Source organism: Chinchilla lanigera, unplaced genomic scaffold, assembly GCF_000276665.1.
Source record: "Chinchilla lanigera isolate Chin_1 unplaced genomic scaffold, ChiLan1.0 scaffold00047, whole genome shotgun sequence".
In the NCBI taxonomy this organism is placed as follows: domain Eukaryota; kingdom Metazoa; phylum Chordata; class Mammalia; order Rodentia; family Chinchillidae; genus Chinchilla; species Chinchilla lanigera.
This window is the reverse complement of record NW_004955448.1, coordinates 10155116-10174264: the sequence shown is the minus strand read 5'-3', so window position 1 is coordinate 10174264 and position 19149 is coordinate 10155116. Positions and strand designations below refer to the sequence as shown.

The 19149-nt window shown below is 36.7% G+C and overlaps 1 protein-coding gene across 3 annotated transcripts in view; it reads right to left on the bottom strand.

Moving 5' to 3' along the window:
- The window catches only part of Iqcj (IQ motif containing J), a 249401-nt gene that overhangs the window by 12395 nt on the left and 217857 nt on the right, over nt 1-19149 (bottom strand). The window contains exon 5 of one of the 3 annotated variants that reach the window (XM_013518670.1): nt 1307-1538. The exons of 1 other annotated variant lie outside the window; for it this stretch is intronic. In XM_013518670.1, the coding sequence (XP_013374124.1) occupies nt 1515-1538 (24 nt within the window). In that variant the 3' untranslated portion in view covers nt 1307-1514. Of the gene's footprint in view, nt 1-1306; nt 1539-16090; nt 16133-19149 lie in introns of those variants that run through there. One more of the 3 variants, XM_013518668.1, reaches the window with a different exon arrangement.

Below are 19149 nucleotides of genomic sequence, written 5' to 3'. Positions count from 1 at the left end.
TAGGATCGTCTCTTAGCAAATGAGGAAGTCAAGAAATTAACATGGCTGGGGATATAGGTCAGCAATAAAGACTCTGGTTTCAATCCCTAACACTCTAAATAAATAAATAATTTGGTTATATAATCTACCACACTGGATTTTAAACCTGAACCTGTGTCCACAGGAGTGTGTTGATTCTGGGATCCAGAAATAGAACCCCTGACGTATTCGTTCATGGACTGATTCAAGAAGGACAAAAGGCAAAGATGGAAACAGATGCAGTTGGATGGATAATGTGAGACAGACCTGGTCTGGGTGCTGAATGTTAGGGAGAACTATTAAAGAGGTTTGAGCAGAAGCATTTCATAATCTGCCTTGGTTTTCAAAGCAATACTTTGGTCTGCTGAGAATAAACTGAAGGACAGCCAAGGCTGAAGGAGGGAAATTTGAAGACAACCAAAATAATTCAGAAAAGAGATGATAGTGGATTAAAACAGAGTTATCTACAAAGGGTGTTGGACAAATATGGTGAATGCTTAAACTTGAAAAAAATTGTAAAATAACTTCTCTCAAAATACTGCCTTTATCTCATTGTTCTTGTCACTTCTGAAGCAGTTCAGGAAGACCTGTTTTGTGAGTGTCTTCACAAGGTGTCATTAAAAAATACAGTGAATGGCACTACCTGTTAATAATTCATTATGAATTACTTTATAAACAAGTAATTCCTTTTAGGAGTTTATTTGAACTAGCTGAGTGTGTTGCATGACTCATTCTGCAAGGTTCATACTTACGAAAATATGTTAGTGAACAATAATTTCAGTATACCATCAACTGATTTTTTTTTCTTGCATTTTTCTTTGCTAAACAAAAATGGAAAGGCCTTTCTAATCCATGTCTGCAGTTTTCCACTATGGTGACAGTTTTAGGAGCGCGTATGTTCTGGGCTTGCCTGTGGAGAGCTGTGGAATGTTCTTGAGAGAAAAGAAAAGAAGGAAAGAGGAGTAGGAAGGGATGGAGGGAGAGAGAGAGAGGGAGAGGAAGAAAAGAAACTGTTTTCCAGATCTTCGCTGTAAAATAGTAACTTAGTCCACTTTGAACGCTTATTTCACATTTTGCACCTGAATTACTTTGAACACCACTCATTTTATCACTTTGAGATGCTGTTGTCAGACACATTTTATACACACAAAGACCAAACTACAGCTGTGCTCTCAGTGGGAATTTGGAGCATTACAACGTTAGTGACAAGGACCGGTAGACTAGGGCCTTGAAATGTGGAAAGAAGGAGACTGATCAGCCTCCTACCTATGGACATACTTTTGCAGTCACACCCCGCACCCCACTGGCCATCAGCATCGGTCGTGAGAACAGGCTCTCTGTTCTGCTGTCTGGAGAGAACTATTTGAGGTCCCTTTCTCCCTTCAGTCGGGCCATTTCAGATGTCCTTCATGGCACCGAAGCTGGAGGAAGTCACGGCAAGGGCCAAACAGCCAGTCTTGGGTCTACCATTTCATTAATTGGTTTGGGGAAGACATTTAAGTCTGAGCTTTGAGCCCCATCTACAAAAGTAAAAGGAAATAAATGTGAAAATATTCCTAATGTGAAAGCTCAATAGTTCTGGTGAAGCAGTATATGTTTTAAACAGAAGAATACTTGAATGAAGCACATCACATTTTTAACGAAAAGTAATGAAATATATGAGGGAAAAAATGAAGAATAACATAACATATAGGCACCATAGCTTTACCATAAATCACTAACTATATAGTAGAAGCTCTCTACTCACCATATCAAATCCTTGCTCATCATAAAAGTAACTATGATGGTGAACTTAGAATTTATTCTTTCAAGGCATATTTTAAAATGTAATTAAATATATAAGTACTTATATAAGTACCTTTAAATAATATAAATAAATATATTATTTAAGCATACTCTAAGTTTAAACAACTTATATGTCATATGATTTCTAATTTCCTTGTCCAGTAATATATTTTTGGGAGTTATTCACTTCGATATACCCAAGTATTTAAACTATTAAACTGGCTATATTCTACACGACTAAACTGTAACAAAAATGCCCCCCCCCCAGCCAATATACTTTGGTGTCTTTGTTGCCCAGGTAACAGTTCCTGCTGCTGTTCCGGTTGCTTCTGTCTCCTAGAAATCACTGTGATGCATATTGTAAGAACCAGTCAAATACAACCGAGTACTCTGCCTCTGTGCTCACCCTTTGCAACCAACCCCATCAAAACCTCCCTCTCTGGGCCTTCAGAGCCTGATATTTTGGGAATGATCCCAACCAGAGCCTATCGATTTTAAAATAAATCCACCTCCAAATGCTGGGTGTCATCTCGGTGTCTCTGCTTGCCATCGCAAAATCACAGCTTATATAGTGTCATGGCTCCCATCTAGATGTCTCCCCAAAGCCTCAGTGCTCTCCGTGGGGCTTTTTGGAGGTGGCTGGACTGTGGGTGTGTGATACTAGATTAAGGGTGTGTGACACTGGATTAGTCTGCTGTTTGGTTTAGCATTGTTATGGGTGTGGCAGAGTGGATTGACTGAAGACAGAAGCCCCACTTGCATGCGGGTCCAAAAGACTTACACCCTGGATGGAATACAAAGAGAAAGGAGTCTCCGCGCTGCTGCCTCCTGCCTACCCCACCTTGAAACTTTTTTCTCTAGCTTGTCCCTTTGCCGGGCTGCCCTGCCTTAGAGCCGGAAGGAGGCCTCCGCAATCTGTGAGCCAAATAAACATTTCCTTGTTTAACTTGTGGGTGTCAGATATCTTATCCTATCAACAAACAAGTAATTAAGACATAGAGTTAATTTCTTTCTATTTTTTATTTATTTATTTTTTTTTCCGGTACCGGGAATCGAACTCACAATCTTGCACTTGCCAGACAGGCACTGTGCCGCTGAACTAAATCCCCAGCCCCCGAGTTAATTTCTTTCTAAAACAAATAATATTTCAATAGTGATCTTGTTCATACCTCCCTGTAAGTAAATGGGAGAGGTTCTCTTAGGACACTTTGGTAGTATTTAAATTACTGGGCCATGGGCTATGTACATTTGAAAGTTTGACTTTTATAGCCAAATTATTTTCAAAATGGACAAAATAATTTTCTGTCTGTAGCAATGTTGAGATGCTCCACATTTGCACCAATTTTTGGTATTGTCAGAGCTTTGAACTGTCGCCAGTTTAATGGGCATGAACTGTGATCCTTGTATCTGCGCGACTAGTACTGTTCACATTTGTTTGTTTGATTGTTTTTGCAGGAATTGTTAATTTAGGGTGTTAGCATTTTTAAAATATTTCCTGCCTATTTAGATTTCCTCTCTGGCCCTCTGGCTCTCACTTCCCCTCTCCCTCTTTCTTTTCTTCTTTGCCATTTTTTCTCCCATTTTTTCCCATGTATCTTGCTACTGATAGTGATTTTTAGATGTTCTTTCTATATGAGGGGCACCAATTGGTTTCTTGTATTTTCACTTTTCTAGTGGTACCTTTGGATGGGTAAAATTTAAAAATTCAACATGGTCAGATGTATCTTTTTTTTACTTTTGTCTGTCATTTTTTGGCGTTGTGTTCAGGACTTTTTTCTCTGGTTCTAGCTTATAAAATACATTCAATTACATCTTTTTTGTTACTGGAGAAGGAACTTATGGCCTTCAAACAGGGCTATACCATCAAGTCCCTTTTCATTTCTTATGAGAGACCCTTTTGAGAAAGGGTCTCTCTAAGTCACTAAATTGCCTAGGCTGGGCTCAGAACAGATCCTCCTACTTCAGCCTCCCAGAGTACTGGGATTACAGACATGTACCACCATACCTGGTTACACTTTTTAATAAAAGTTGTATAGTTTTACTTTTCATATTTTTGGTTTTCATGCATGTATAATTGATACTGTGTATATGATAAGATTTAATTTTTTAAAATAAAAAACAAATAGTCTCAACACTCAACATTTAATACATAAAACATTTATTAAAATGTCCTTCCTTTTCTTTGATCTTCAAAGCAGGTTATGTTAAATGCTGTGCCTGCATTCCAACAAAAGTCCAATTTGGGACTCAGTTTTGTTTAGTTGGCTTAGTTATGTATCCTTGTATTGAAATCACACTGTTAAAATTACCATGGATTAATAAATTTTGATTTCTGATATCAGCAAGCTTGGCACATCTCCCAACTTTGTTCTCCTTCATGGTTGGAATATATCCTTTTCTTTTGTTTATGTGTTTTTAAATCATCTTCCCAAATTATTTGGAAAATAATGTGAAACATTTATCGCACTGCATTAAATTCATATATTAATTTAGGTAGTGTCTTAGTTACATTTCTCTCATTGCTGAGACAAATTCCCCATAACAAAAGTTAAAGGCAGAAAGGTTTATTTAGCTCACAGTTCGTAGGGGTTTCAGTCCATAATCCAATCCGCTGGCTCCAAGGCAGGGTGGCACGTGGCAAAGAGGCAACAGTTCATTGCAGAGGAAGATAGCAAAAGCAACAAAAAGGAGAGACAAGACTCTTTTGTCCCTTATATTGTACATAGGCTACTTGCCCTAGGGAAGGTGTAAGACTCATACCCTTAATCCTAGCCAGAACTATGCCAAACCAATCAGTGGGCTGATTTCTAATCACATTCTTTTAATCTAGCATCACATATTCTATATTCAGGTACCTTTGAAAAAGCCCTATGATCACATGAGGCTTTGGGGAGGCATCTGAACACAACCATAGCAGGTAGATGGGTAGGCTGTTAAAGTGAACTGATGGATGTTGACTTATACAACAGTTTTGGTGCTAACTTTGTATCATGGGCTGTGCTAAAATTATACAGGGAATATCAAGATGTATACCTTCTGTTCACTGTGGACTGTCAGCTTAGAGAGGCATGAATTGTTTATGGTATATTCTTCATGGAAGCCTCCCCAGCACTGACAGTCTGCTAGTATCTGGCATCTAGCTGGTACTCAATAAAAATATTTTTGAATATATGAATATTGTTTCTCTGCTGGAAGCAAGACTCTAGGCAGTTTTGGTGGTGAGGATGTATAGAAAATTAAACATGTCCTCACAGAGGGAACTTAGAATTTGATGAGATAATCAGACTTGTAGACACCTATGTAAAAAGTACAATACATAACAAAATGTAAGAATTACTGAATTAAAGGTAAGCATATACAGTACTGTTGTTATTAAGTGGGCTTTTGAGCTTTACTAGAATCTGTTTTCTATTGAGTACATGCAGTTTTATTATCACTTCTGACATTTTAAGTTATTTGAAATGCAAATGTACTTTACATTTCCACGTTCTTAGCAACTACCATGATCTATTAAAATTACAAAAATATAATTCCATGGGATATAGTAATTGTTTTAGCTTCAGATATGAAATATACTGGGAGAAGAATTGTGACAAAACAAATTTCTGGTTAGCGCCTTACATCATTTCTCCATGACATGTCTAATTTCTAGTAGAGAACTTCAGGATTTCTACAAGACTTTACAAAAATGGACCAGCAGTTTCATATTTCTGTTGCTTGAATTTAGACCCTTCTCATTTTTTCCTCCAGGTTATTTCTTGCTTCACCTCCCTTTCTTTCTGTTGATTTTCCTCTACAGCCCTAGAATTTGAGTCCTAAAGACACATCTGAACAATCACTTCGTTTTCAATAGCCTCTGATGAGCAATCAGTGATTAAAGGGTCAAATCTCAACTTCTAACTCAGAAGAGAAGGTTCACCAAGGTGGGGAGGAGCACACCTGTAATCCCAGCACTCAGAAAGCTGAACTAAGCCAATTGCCATGAGTTAAAGGCCAGTTTAGGCTATATAGTGAGTTCAAGGCCAGTCTGAACTGCATAGTGAGACCCTGCCTAAAAAACAAGAAAGAAAGAAAGAAAGAAAGAAAGAAAGAAAGAAAGAAAGAAAGAAAGAAAGAAAGAAAGAAAGAGGAGACACTTCACTTCCTGCACCAATTTATCTTTCCTTCTCCATCTCCCACTTTGTGTCATTATTATTCACTTTCACTGTTCTTTGTCTAGACTGTGGTCCTCAAAGGTGAGAGTCCTCAGTGTTTTCCCTTTTTATCTACAATGATGCCTGACACCTAGAACGTACCCAGGAAATGTCAAGTGAATTACTTTTATGCAACTCAGGAAGAATTCTCTAAACTCCAAATGATTGTTGGTGACATCAAACCAAAATGTCACTCTTAACTGAATGACAAAAAGGTATAATTGCTGTCACTTGGGCAAAAGGAAGTTCATTATCCTTTTATGTGAAATTCATGCCATCAACAGTCACTTGGATGGGTGAGCACTCAGAACAGCAAATGAAAGGGCAGAGCTGAGGCTGAGTCAGGACGGGATACAGGAGACCAGGTGGATCCTCCCATGGCTTCCAAGGTCTGGTTTCCGATGCAATCGCAGTGGTACCTGAAATGTTGTGATGTCACCAGAGGCATAGCACAAGCATTAAAGAAAACTGCATGCAAATGACACAGAAATATTTCCTTCCACTCTTTGGATACCTATATAGTAATGTCAGTACTTATTTACCACCATTCAGTTTGTAATGGATGAAAAAAATCAAAGACTGTTCTATGTTGCAAATTGAGAAGAGGCCATAGTTTGATATTCTCACATTTATTTGGGATTGGCTAAGTAGAAGGGAATGAACAGTAAAAAAAATCTATGAGTTTCCAAAAATAGCTGTCCTAATATCTCCCAAATGAGGGGAGGCAGCTTCAAATACACTATGCCTGGGGGAGCCACATGTCCATGGAGAATGCTTGATTAATGTCAGGGAGAAACCCTTTACCACTCCCCATATTTCTACAAAGACAGAATAGTCTGCTTCTTAGGAAGGAAAAGTAAAGGGGGAACAGCTCCAGGGTCTCCGAAGCAGAGAAGGTATAATTTATCTGGCTGGCGAGTTTGGAGAAGAAACTGACTACACTCAACTTGGTCCCTTCTAGTGCTTCTTTGGTCAGAGTCGGCTTCCCAGGAGATATTTTCCAGCCTGAGAGCCTGCAGGATTGATCTGGCCTGCACAGCAGCCTGTGGTTGTTCAAATATGCCTGCTGTAGGCAAATCCATCTGTCTAATTAAGAAATAAATGTTAGGATGGCCGTTGTGGCCTTGCACTTTAAGGTCTGCAACTACCTAGACCACGTCAGTAATAACGCTGATGGTGGTCATTATATTTGGTTCTGCTCTGTGTAACTCAATTGATTTGAAATTTTGGAGAGTAAAAGGATGCCTGGTACCATCTTTCACTTCACTACAATTCCAAATGCTCTGATTACTCATTAGACCAACTATGTAAGCAATGTGACGGTATTCATTTAGTGTCCCTCCCATGCCTCTGCCCTCCATATACACATTTACACACATAGTGCATTATAGATAAACCTAAGTCTATATTGCTTCTGGTCTCCATGATTTCCTTGAAGTAACCAGTATGCCTAGTAGGTATGTCCTGGTTCCAAACAAATTTGAGACCAGATTTGCAACTGGCTATGAGATTCTTATTTCCCCTTATAATTATATGTGAACATCACTGGCTGCTGAGCTATATCCCCGGCCCTCACTGATTTTCAACAAACTCAAATTTCTTTGAATTAAGTTTGCTAGTCAAAGTGATTAATGGAAAAGACAGTATCTGACTTACATGCAATGATGATATAGAATAATAGGGTTAATTACTAGGAGACCTGAGGAAAACATGCTGTGTGATTCTGAATAGGTCAGAATCACATTTAATGTCCCATTCTACAAAATGACCATCCAGGTAGCTATCACATCAGCCTACAAGGTTTGTATGAGAATAATCATTTATAAGAAAATGTTTTAAAAAACAAATTTCTTGTAACCAGCAATGTCAGAAGTATTTTTAAATAAATTAATATATCTATTAGGAGAAACAGATCAGGTACTATACTGCCTTTGTTATGCATGATCATTAAATTTTAAAACTTGTATATAAAATTGAATAGAATATCACTATTTTAGAAAAATAAGTATTACTTTGCTATAACACACGTTTACTAGTGGAAACTTCTAAGATCTGAGAATAGTGTATGACATTTTATATACTGTAAGAATATTACATAAATAGACTTTGGCAGTATAGTTATCCCAGCTATCCTTCTCTTCCTTCTTTCTTTCTTCCTTTCTTCCTTCCTCCTTCCCTTCCTTCCTTCCTTTTTTCTCTTTCTTTCTTTCTTTCTCTCTTTCTTTTCTTTTTTCTTCTCTTTTCTTCTCTTTTCTTTTCTTTTCTTTTCTTTTCTTTTCTTTTCTTTTCTTTTCTTTTCTTTCTCTCCTTTCCCTCATCCCAGTTGTTCTTTCCTTTGAGTAACGTCTTTCCCTTTCATAATGTCTTTCCCTTTCATAATATCTATTGTACATTTTGGGTTTTCTAATGGTTTATTGAAAAGAACAGTTGATATCTAATTTTTTTTTCTTTTTGACCAATTTTGCTTGCTCATATCTGGTAATCTGAACAATTAATTTGAAGACAACAATATGCAATATAACAACCATTGGTGAATTCGTACCATCCTCTCAAGTGAAACTCTGTATTGTTTCTAATGTGTTTTTTTGTGTTTTTATTTTTTAATTCTCTTTAATGGTTTGATCAATCTTGCATTCTTACATCTGATAATCTGAGCAACTTCGTTGAAGATAACAATATGTAATACAACAGCCACTGTTAATTCCTATCATTTTGTTCTGAAATCCTATATCATTTTTATGGTTTTTGCTTTGTTTTGTTTTTGTCTATGTTGTTGGTATTTTGCTATTGTTCTTTTTATTATTCTCTTTAAAATAAAAAAGAAAAGCATTTAGTACTTGATAAAGAAAAAGAATATTACATAAATAAAGTATTGATGAAAGTCTATAGTCCTGAGCCTTATTTTGAATGTTGAGATTGTTAATCTGGTTTTCCTGGCCAACTGATAATTATACAATCACCGTTACATTCTTTATCAGCAACAACATATAATTGCACCTTTTAGGCAAATTAAAAGATTTGGGGATAGCATGAGTTATAAAAAGTAAGAAAGTGAGTCTGTCCTCAATTAGTGAAGCTGCAGCTATTTTTGCTTTATAAACTTTAGAATCAGGAAACTTTGTACTGTCCTTTTTCATAGATGAGGAAACAAATGCCCCAGTGCTGACAGAAACCACAGCAATAAATAAGAACACAGCTGGAATTAGACACCATCGGCTATGAGTTTCTGCTGTGAAAACTGAACAAACAACACAGGTTCTTTCCTAGTTTAAGTGCTAAATATCACTTTGTTCTGGATGCAGCCTGTTGACTTTTTCAGGAAAACATTGATTGTGAGCAATTTACTTCTACAAAAGCACAGACTTTTAGATGACATAAATGCTTATATATATGGATATATATAAAGAGTATCACTAATAATTTATTGATTAAAACAGTCTATTAGAAAAATTAAAGACATAACTTGTAATTGGAATTTGGATAGCCTGTATAAATTGCTAACTTTTAACTGATAAGTACACAATTCAAAAATACAAGAGAAATATACTAAAATTATGCAGAATAGGCGTGGAGGGTCAAAATAGGAAAAGCCAAGTCAGCATTCAGTCCTCTAGCGAGTGTGGGTCGGTGTCACGTGGCAGCCACGGCTCAGCACTGACGCTGCTCCCTCCCTGCCTGTCCAGATTGCAAAATGCCTACTTTCAAACTACTACAAATTTTAATAAGTTCAGTAACTCATGAAAAAACAACTTCGTATCATTGGATGACTCCTTTTGAATTGAGTTAGGGTTAGGATTATCTTGAAATAACAATCTGATCCTAAAGTAAATATCTTACTACTAAAAACGTGCCAACAATTGTAACATTGTAGCAGATACTAAAATCCGAGTTTGCAAACGGAGGGGAAGGGCAATGTGGTGTCATAGTAACAGTCCTAGACTGGCAGTGTCAAGATTTCACTCTGATTTCAAACCCTTCTGTTAACTATTTGGCTCTTGGCAAATTACTTTCTGTCTCTGGGAAGCGTTTTTTTTTTTTTTTTTTTTTTTTTAAGGTAGGAAATGAGATGATAAACGAAAGGAGACTGTTAGGCAAACAATCTGCAACTGAATCTGTGGTTTACTACACTGATGTTTTAAATGATGAAGCAAACGACAGACTAACCTAAAACTTCTTACGAGAAGATTTGATTTTTCTATTTATAAATTTATGACTTGTACTGAGTAACATTTTGACTATTCTTTTAACATCAGGATACACACTGTATTAACCACTGTTATCCTCTAAAAAATATAATTTACAAAACAAAATAATGTGTTACAAAATAAAAATTTAATGTAATCACAAACTGAAAATATAATTTACAAAATAAATATTTAATTTACAAAATAAAATAATGTAGTGATACCTGTTGGCTTCTTGTGATAATGAGGTAATATTAGGCATGTAAAAGTATTCAAAATATCCAGCACAGGGTCATAATCATGGCTACCAACTTCTAAATATACAGCATGCAAATGCCATGGTAGTTGTTTTACAAGCTTAATATTGTCCCCCTCCCCACTACTGAAGGATGAACACTCCTGAATTCTTACACACAGACTCCGCTATTCAGACTACCTGCTCCTATCACACAGACAAACTACACACTACTCAGCTCTTTGGGTGATTGCTTCAGGAAGGGAAAAACAGAGGCCAGTTCTATTTCCTCTTCCTCTGACATTTATGCAAGTAAGATGATTAGATTATTTTCAGTTAATCCTCCTAACCTTTTCTTTCTTTTGTAACCTGAAGCAATTTGTTCTCATAGTATAAGAACTTATTGGTTATTTTCTTTTGCATCTTTTTTATATTCATGGATAGCACTGGTGCCCTTTGAACAAGACAATTATTCCCTAAAAGATAGAAACGAGTATACTTCCCCTATGGTTCCGAAGTAATTATATAAACAAAATTTTAGAATGCAAGTGAGAATAGAAAATAGAAAGAGCTGTTGGCAGAGTTAATTGGCTGATCTTTTTATGTAGATCTAATTTGGGATGTCAATTGAATTTTTGGAAATTATTGCTTATTTCCTTTGAGAATTATTTATTGCTCTGTGCAATTTGAATGTATAATACATGGTTTGTGCACTTCTCTATTAAAGCTTGATTGAGATGAACTATATCAGGGAGAAATTAAAAATATTTTTGAATCAGTTTTCTACCCTTCCAGTATTGGTTTAGAGGAAAGATACAGATATAAAATGAGTACACAATGAATTGTTTGATTTACCACGGTTTAATTATTTCCTGACGTTGGAGAGCCAGCAGAAGTGTAGTGAGCAGATACTTAGGAAATGTGAGTTGGCTCCAGATTTTGTCTTTTACACGCTGTGACCTTGGCAAACTCAACTAACTTCTCCAGTCTTCAGTTTTTAATGTGTAAATACAATTTAGTCAGTAGTAGTGCCCTTAGTTCCTTTTTTCTTTCCTTGCATTCCACCTTTCATCTCTTCCTCTTGTTCTGTTTCTCCCCCTCCTCTTTTTAGGAAACAGTATGCCAGCTTCAAAATTAGACACATGTTGCCTGATATCATAATTCTGCAGTGTGGTAACACTGGCAATTTGCCTAAACCTCTGGGGCACCCTTTCCTCTGTTGCATCATAGGAATAATCCATGCCTGCAGGGTGATTTTGAAGCAGCTGGTGTGGCATATTTTAGGTCCTCAATAACTAGTAACATATAATGTGGCTGTGAAGAACATACTTAAAAGTCCTTTACTAGCATAAGAAAGGTGTCAACTGGAGATGCAATCAGTATTCACTCATCTTGCAAGTATTGCAATCAGTATTCACTCAGCCTAAAGTGCCAATCAGCTCAGCACTGATGCTGTTTTCTTCCTGCTGTCCCAGACTTGCGAAATGTCTACTTCCAAAATACAACAAATTTTAATGTTTATTAACTTATAAATAAAAAGAGATTTTATCACTGAATTACTCCTTTGGAATTGGAACTCAAGCCAGGATCTCAGTAAAAGCTAAGAATCTAAAATTAAAGAATCAGATTTTCGACTTGGTGTAGAGTCATGTCAATTACTGAGTCTATTCTCATTCCCTTCTTGGCATCTCTTTGAATAATTAGTCACTGTACAGTTAGTTATCTGGTAGGTGACTAAAGACCAATTCCTCTCGCTCCAGGCTAAGACCAACAAAACTTCCTGCTGCAGAGTTTGTAGTGTAAATCTTAAAATTCATTTCCTGCTCCCACAGAAAGGCTGTTTTATATTCACATCTTTGGTAGACCTTAATAGCATATCAACTCATTCTTAGAGTCATCATTTCACCAGGATTAGCTGTTTGTATTGTTGCACTTGTACATTTACCTTAGTACCTCGAAATCAGTAGGCACCCAAAAAGTATCACTAGGATAGTGATTGAATGAAGTTGAATGATGTGTGTGTTCTTTGGTAAAAACACATCTAGCTACAAAAACTCATTTAATTATTCATGTTTTCTCCTCTGTGTTCTTCGTATATCAACTTATGGTATACATCATGTTGATTACTATTTGAAAGCAAACATTGTACACACTGTTATATTTTTAACAGAAACTCAGAAAGTAAGACCCAAGATGTCTTTAAAAATAACATAACAAATGCATAAATGCGGTCTCATTTTAAAAGATCAAACTTACATAAAATATCTGAGTAAAATGCAGATTTTCTTCATATTCAACTCCTTTTTTTCTCTCCAGAAGTAACCAGAGTTGACACTTGATGTACATCCTTCCAATCTCCTTTCTATAAAATTACCTACACATATAAATTTATACAAATACATAGGTTTTAAAAATATAAGTAATCTTACCATATTCATCCGTGTATCTTGGAATCCTTTCTACCATCTCTGTACACCCTTGCCATCATTTTTAATGGGGATAGAATAATCTAAAATGCAGCCATCTTGTAGCTGATTTGATCTCTTTGTGATAAAAATATATTTTCTCTTATTTTTAGCTGTTATAAGTCATACTGCAGTAGTAATAGTATTCATATGTATGAGCATTTCAGTAGGAAAGAATATACACAACTAAAACGTTGATATATGCTGTTCATGGTGGCACATGCCTATAATCCCAGCACTCTGGGAGGTAGGAGGATCCAAGTTCAAGCAACTCTGGGTAACTTAATGACTTGGTGAGACCCACATCAAAAAAAAAAAAAAAAAAGAGACTGGGAATATAACCTAAAGTGAAAGCCCTGAGCTCAATCACCAATACTTAAAAAAAAGTGCATACATTTTTTCCACAAGAGGTTCACCAATTGTGATGGTTAATCTTGCCTGTCAAATTGGCTTGAGAGATGTCTAGGAGATTAGTAAAGCATGCTTTTGGGTGTCTGGGTGGGTCATGGATTTATGACCTTGGAGCCTATATCTGGTTTCTGGCCTCTTCTTTTCCATCTCTTCCCTTATTGGGATGAGAGGGGCAGCTTTCCTCCTCCACACTATTCTACCGTGATGTTTCTGCCTTGGAGTCAGCTAACCATGGACTGAAATCTGAGCCAAAATAAATATTTACTCCTTTACGTCATGTGTGCCAAGTGTTTTGTCCCAGCAGCAGAAAAGCTGACCAATTCATCAATTATTTATATTCTTGATGATAATGTTTTGGGAATTCCAGAAGATGGCATTTTCACACTAGAGAAAAAAGATGGGCTTTATCTCTTTATCACAAGTGTGACTGGATAAATTCAGTGATTGTGTATTTGTGTTTGAGTGTGTGTAATAAAGTGACAACACAGAATATTGGCTTCTTTATATCAGACTGACATTAAAAGATTCCTGACATAAGTAAATGTTTCTGACTCATTGTTCTCATTTAGGAGGACACTACAATGCAGAGATAATTGGAGTCAATATTGGCAGAAGGAAAATTTAAGGTGAACATTTTTTCAAGCTAGGAGTATTAGCATCTCATTTTTAATTCAAATTAAAAAAAACCTACTCAAACGTATTCCATGATTATAATAAAAGAAAGGACTTTTATATCACTTAATCAGAACGTGAAATTAATCAGTGTTATGTCTTGTATCATATCACCACACACAAAAGATCCAGAACAATTAAAACATTGTATTAGCTCAACACTTACGAATTTGGGTAATGAGCATGTACTACAAAAGGACCCCAGAGAAACGTGGTGGCTTAAAATGATCTTCTTATTCAACATGTGCTCTGTTATCTTGGGGGCTCCAGAGTCAGGGGCAAAATTCTCACAGCTAGGCTAATTACTTTAATAAGATCTGCTTTATTTAAAAATAAATCCAAAGTAGTTGCCAGAACTGGATCCGGTGACAAATATGAATTCTCTCCATAGTGGTTCCTCCTGTGGCACTGCACACTGGGTTCCTCATCTCTACTTTGACGGTGCCGAGGGGCAGTATGGTTCTTGCCAAATGCACGAGATATAATGCTTGTTTTTCATGGGGCTTCTGTAGCCTTTTTGTGTCCTTGTTCCCCACATCTCTAGTTTTCTCTTAGCTGCCAGGGTTTGCCTCTGTGCCTCAAGACAGCCACTGCTTCTTCAGCTCTGCCCTTTCGATTTTCATACCCCACCCTTTCCATTACCTTTAGCCAACATTAACTGATGTCTGTTCCATGCCAAGCATCATACCAGGTTTTGGGGTGCAGGAAGAAAACATAATTCCCTTATGTAAAAAAACTCCATCTTAGTGGAATTTTCTAGCATTAATATAACAAGCTTACTTAAGATCAAGTGTTAGAGAGGTAAAGTCTTATCCTATGTAGCATCTACAATTTAACAGGAACATTAAAAAGTTAAATAATATAAAAACTTCAGCCACTGGGTCAAGGTAAGTGACGAACAATTTTTTCCCTGTGGTGAGGTTCACTTTCATCTCGAGTTGGCTCTACCTCCCTATGAGATCCCATTTGGGAACCAAGAACAGACATTATCTTAGGTGGCCTTATATCACACGGGCCTGTTAGGATATTACAATTTATTTCTTTGTATTTACAGCTCCAATTTTGATTTTATATATTTGATTTACCGTGCCTTCTCAACTGGAGAATTCATAGGAATACCTAAGACCTGTGTGGAGTTAAGATAAGCTTATTTGAACAGGATTTATAGTTCAATCAAGTGCTCCTTTCTCCAATGTGAAGAAGAAAGGAGCACCAAACCTTGTGGAGTGTGGGGCTGTTTCAGGCTTAGGCTACAGTGTCTATCGTGTGCTCTGCCAGGCAGGATTTCCACAAACTGTGACAGAGAGCCCCCAAGGGTGTCCACAGTGATGCAGGCAATATCCATAGCATTTCTTTAGGGAGAAAGAACTTTATCATGGACCATGGACAGAAAAGTGTATTTGGTGGGTCATCTGAAGCAATTGCCAAGCTCAGAAAAACAAATATAATTAAACCAAACTAAAACAACCAAATCTGCAAAGCAACTGCCACATATCTGAACGGCTTCTCCTTTTGCGCTTCTATATTCCTTGTAAGTAAAGCAAGAAAAGCAAACCTTGTAACAGAAGATTTCTGGATCTTGGAATGAGTAGATTTTTCAGTGCAAAACTGTCTTCTGAAGCAACCTTAACAGCTCTTTGATCTGCTGAAGGTGCTACCAACTCTTTGCTAGCGGTCCAGCCCTCAGGATTTCAGACTCCTGTTGCAGACAGTGCTAGCTGCCAAATAGTATTGACTCTCTTCCTCGTTGCTACAAAACTCCCAATTTCATTTGGGACAAAAATGTGTCCAGTGAAACATTTCCTCCAGATTCCCTTTCAGCAAGGGGTGACTATGTGGCCTAGACCTAGCATATAAGATACATTGCACAAAAGCCATGTAGACAAAGCCACCCTTGAGGAAGAACTAGTAGGTAGATAGAAAGAGCCTATGCGTTTGATGCTGCTCCTGGAGCTCTGGGTTGCCTTCCTGTATCTTTTTCTGTATAAATAAATAACCCTCAGGTACTTAGTCTGAATTTCTGATACTTGGTGCAGAAGTCAGACCATGGACAGCACTTTTCTGAGCAATACCGGTTTTTTTGTTTTGTTTGTTTGTTTGTTTTTGGCACCAGAACACTCTTATGTTTCTGAGACTTCAAAAGCCATGGGACCTCAAAACATAAAACTCCTAGAAGGAAACAAGACAAATATTTCACAATCTCATTTATATATGGAATCTACAAAGGCAAAATTCATACAATGGAAGAAAATAGTAGAATGGCAGTTATCAGGAAAGAGGGATTTGGGGAAAATTGGGGAGCTGCTGGTCAGAGTATAAAATTTCAAATATGTAGAACAGTTATTCTAATGCTAGTAGAGAATTTTTGTGTTCTTTCCACACAAGTACAAGATAACTACATGAAAAGATGGATGTGTTCATTAGCTTAACTGAGGTAAGCTCATTATGTATATGTGTATCGAAATATCACACTGTACCTTAAGTATGCATAATGTCAATAAAAATAAAACAACAAAACACAAGCCATGAGATGTTTAATTTCCAAGTTCATGGTACATGCATCTTGCATCTGCATCCTGGGATGTACTGATAAAGGTTCATGCAGGCTGCAAATGGGGATGGGGAGAGTTTATTAGGCCATGTTCCAAAAGAGCAAAAATAGTAATGATGAGATTAGCAGGTAATATCCACCTAGTGTGATGAATTACAAAATATTTCATGAAACAATGCATCTGCCATTTAGTAACTCTCTTCTATTCACTAGGGACATCACAGAAATGATTTCCAGATTCTCATGGTACTCTACAATGGATATATTTTTAAGGAATAATGAGACAAAGCAACTTGCTTGAGATCACATAGCTAATAAGTGGAAGAGCTAAGATTTAAACCCTCTATTTGATGCCAAAGTTGATGCACTTTAAACAGTTTCTCATAAGACTATCACTATTTTTCCTAGTAAGCTTACAGTTGTGCTTCCCATTTAAGCTAGGAAGAAAGTAAGCGCTCAGAAATGTTTAGTTAATGGTCCAATACCTCAAACCAATATCTTTAGGTTCCAAGTGCATGATCTTTATACTAGTATGCAAGCCTCCAGGGTTTTCCAGAATGCCCCCCCCACCTAATATTTATGAAGTGCTTAGTAGATGCCTGGTACTTTATGTGTTACTCCTACTTTATAGATAAAGAACTGAACCTTGGAGAGAAAGTAATTATTCAAAGTCATTCAGAGAAGTAAGTGAGTAGCTGGGGATCTGACCCCAGGAAGGCTGGCTCCTGAGTCTGTCTCGCCCTTCCATGCCCCTTAGACTCTAAAAAGACAGTCTGAGATGATGTGCAGAAAGGATGGCTCTCCAGGAAGTACAAGGGAGCAGGGGGAGAAAGGACTTCTGGAAACTTTCTCAGAACTGAAAGTTGATTTTGAGAACTCTGCTTCTATTTGGCAAGAAGGAAGATGGTATCTTGTTCGTCAAGGTCAAATCCAGTACTGTATATGTGAGGGTACTAAGGACAGAGCTATGAAATTGCTATCCATGTCCTGGATGTAAAATATCCATTTACTCTTTAAAAACAAAAGGGAGAGGAAGACCCAACACACTGAGAAACTAATGTTATCATCCTTAATAACCCAGCTTGGAAATTAATGAACTGTAGGAATGGAAATACTCATTTTGCTTTGGCTCAGGCACAAAACTGATGGAATTCTGTGCTAATGCATTGTGGAGCTTTGTAATTGTTCCTCTAAATGGTCAATAGTTTTAATTCATATGTAATAAGTGATTTTAATCAGTCTGGGCAACTGTTTGTGCAGATATTTTTTCCCTCACAGAAGCTACAACATGAGTGATATTTAAAGAGTCTCTTATCTGATTTTTCAAAGATGAATGCATACACTTAAGAAAACAGAACTTTTGGGGGTTGTATCCACAAAATGTAAGGAAAGTCCTCTCATGCCACCAATGACTTGCCTGTCTAATTTTGATTCTGGGTTAGAAAAGCTTTTTGCTATCAATTAACCATTGTGGTTTATCTCATTGACATTTTTATCCATATTTGGAGGATACCGGCTACCATGAAAAATTCAGTGCTGACCACGATGAGGATAGTTCTAACCATACTAATTGTAGGAAATGTTATTTTATTTTTAGTGGGATTATAAAAACTTTTTAGCCAGGTTCTATGATGTCATATTGATATAGCCTACAGTCTAAAGGGGGATAAATTGGAACACACTGTTTGCTTGTTTGTTTGTCTGTCGGTTTGTTTGTTGAGACAGGGTCTTACTAGGTAGTTTAGGCCAGGCATGACCTTGCTATGTAGCCCAGGCTGGGCTCAAATTTATACAATCATCCTGTCTCCCAAGTACTGTAATTACAGACCTGTACCACTATACCTGACAGTATATACTTTCAATAAAATCATAATAATGTTTTTGTTTGCATTACCTGTTTATAAATAAAGTAACAGGTTAGTTGAGTGGTCTGGCTTATCAGATAACAGGCATGAATCATAATTTTAAATTAGTTAATGTCTATTCACATGAAATGCAATTGATTGGCTCTGGTCCCCTCCCCAGTGCTATTTTTAAATGTAGGAAGAAGCGGTGCCTCTTTATAATTGTCTAAATTTACACTATGGTCTGTGAGTCCAGTGGATGTTTCACTCTTTTTTTTACCTGTGGACCTTTTGAGGCTGTGACAGATCTGAGGAAAATACTGATTTGCTTTTCAAAAATTTAATTGCACAGCAAAATGATTTTGCATTTTGATTTTTTGACTTTCACTTATCACAGCATGATGCGGTTTTGTTGTATTTGGTGATAATAATAATTACCAAGGATTGAGAAATTATAATGGGCAAGAATATTACAAATATTTCTACATCCATTATTTACACTAATTATATATATATCTAATACTTCAAGGGTATAATGTGACAGACTGCACATACATATATCATTATCAATTTTATCACAGATTTAGTTTCCAATTAATTCTAACATAGTTGTGTCTTGATTTAATAAAATGCCAGCAGTTAAAAAGTAATTTATATGCTTTAAGTTTTATGGATTTTTTAAATATGAAGACTATCCAAAGTCCTCTCTTGTCACTGAGGTTAACATGCATAGCCTGCTGTATGTTGTCAAGAGCTGCTCACTGCATTGGAGCATGTGGCTTAATACTGCA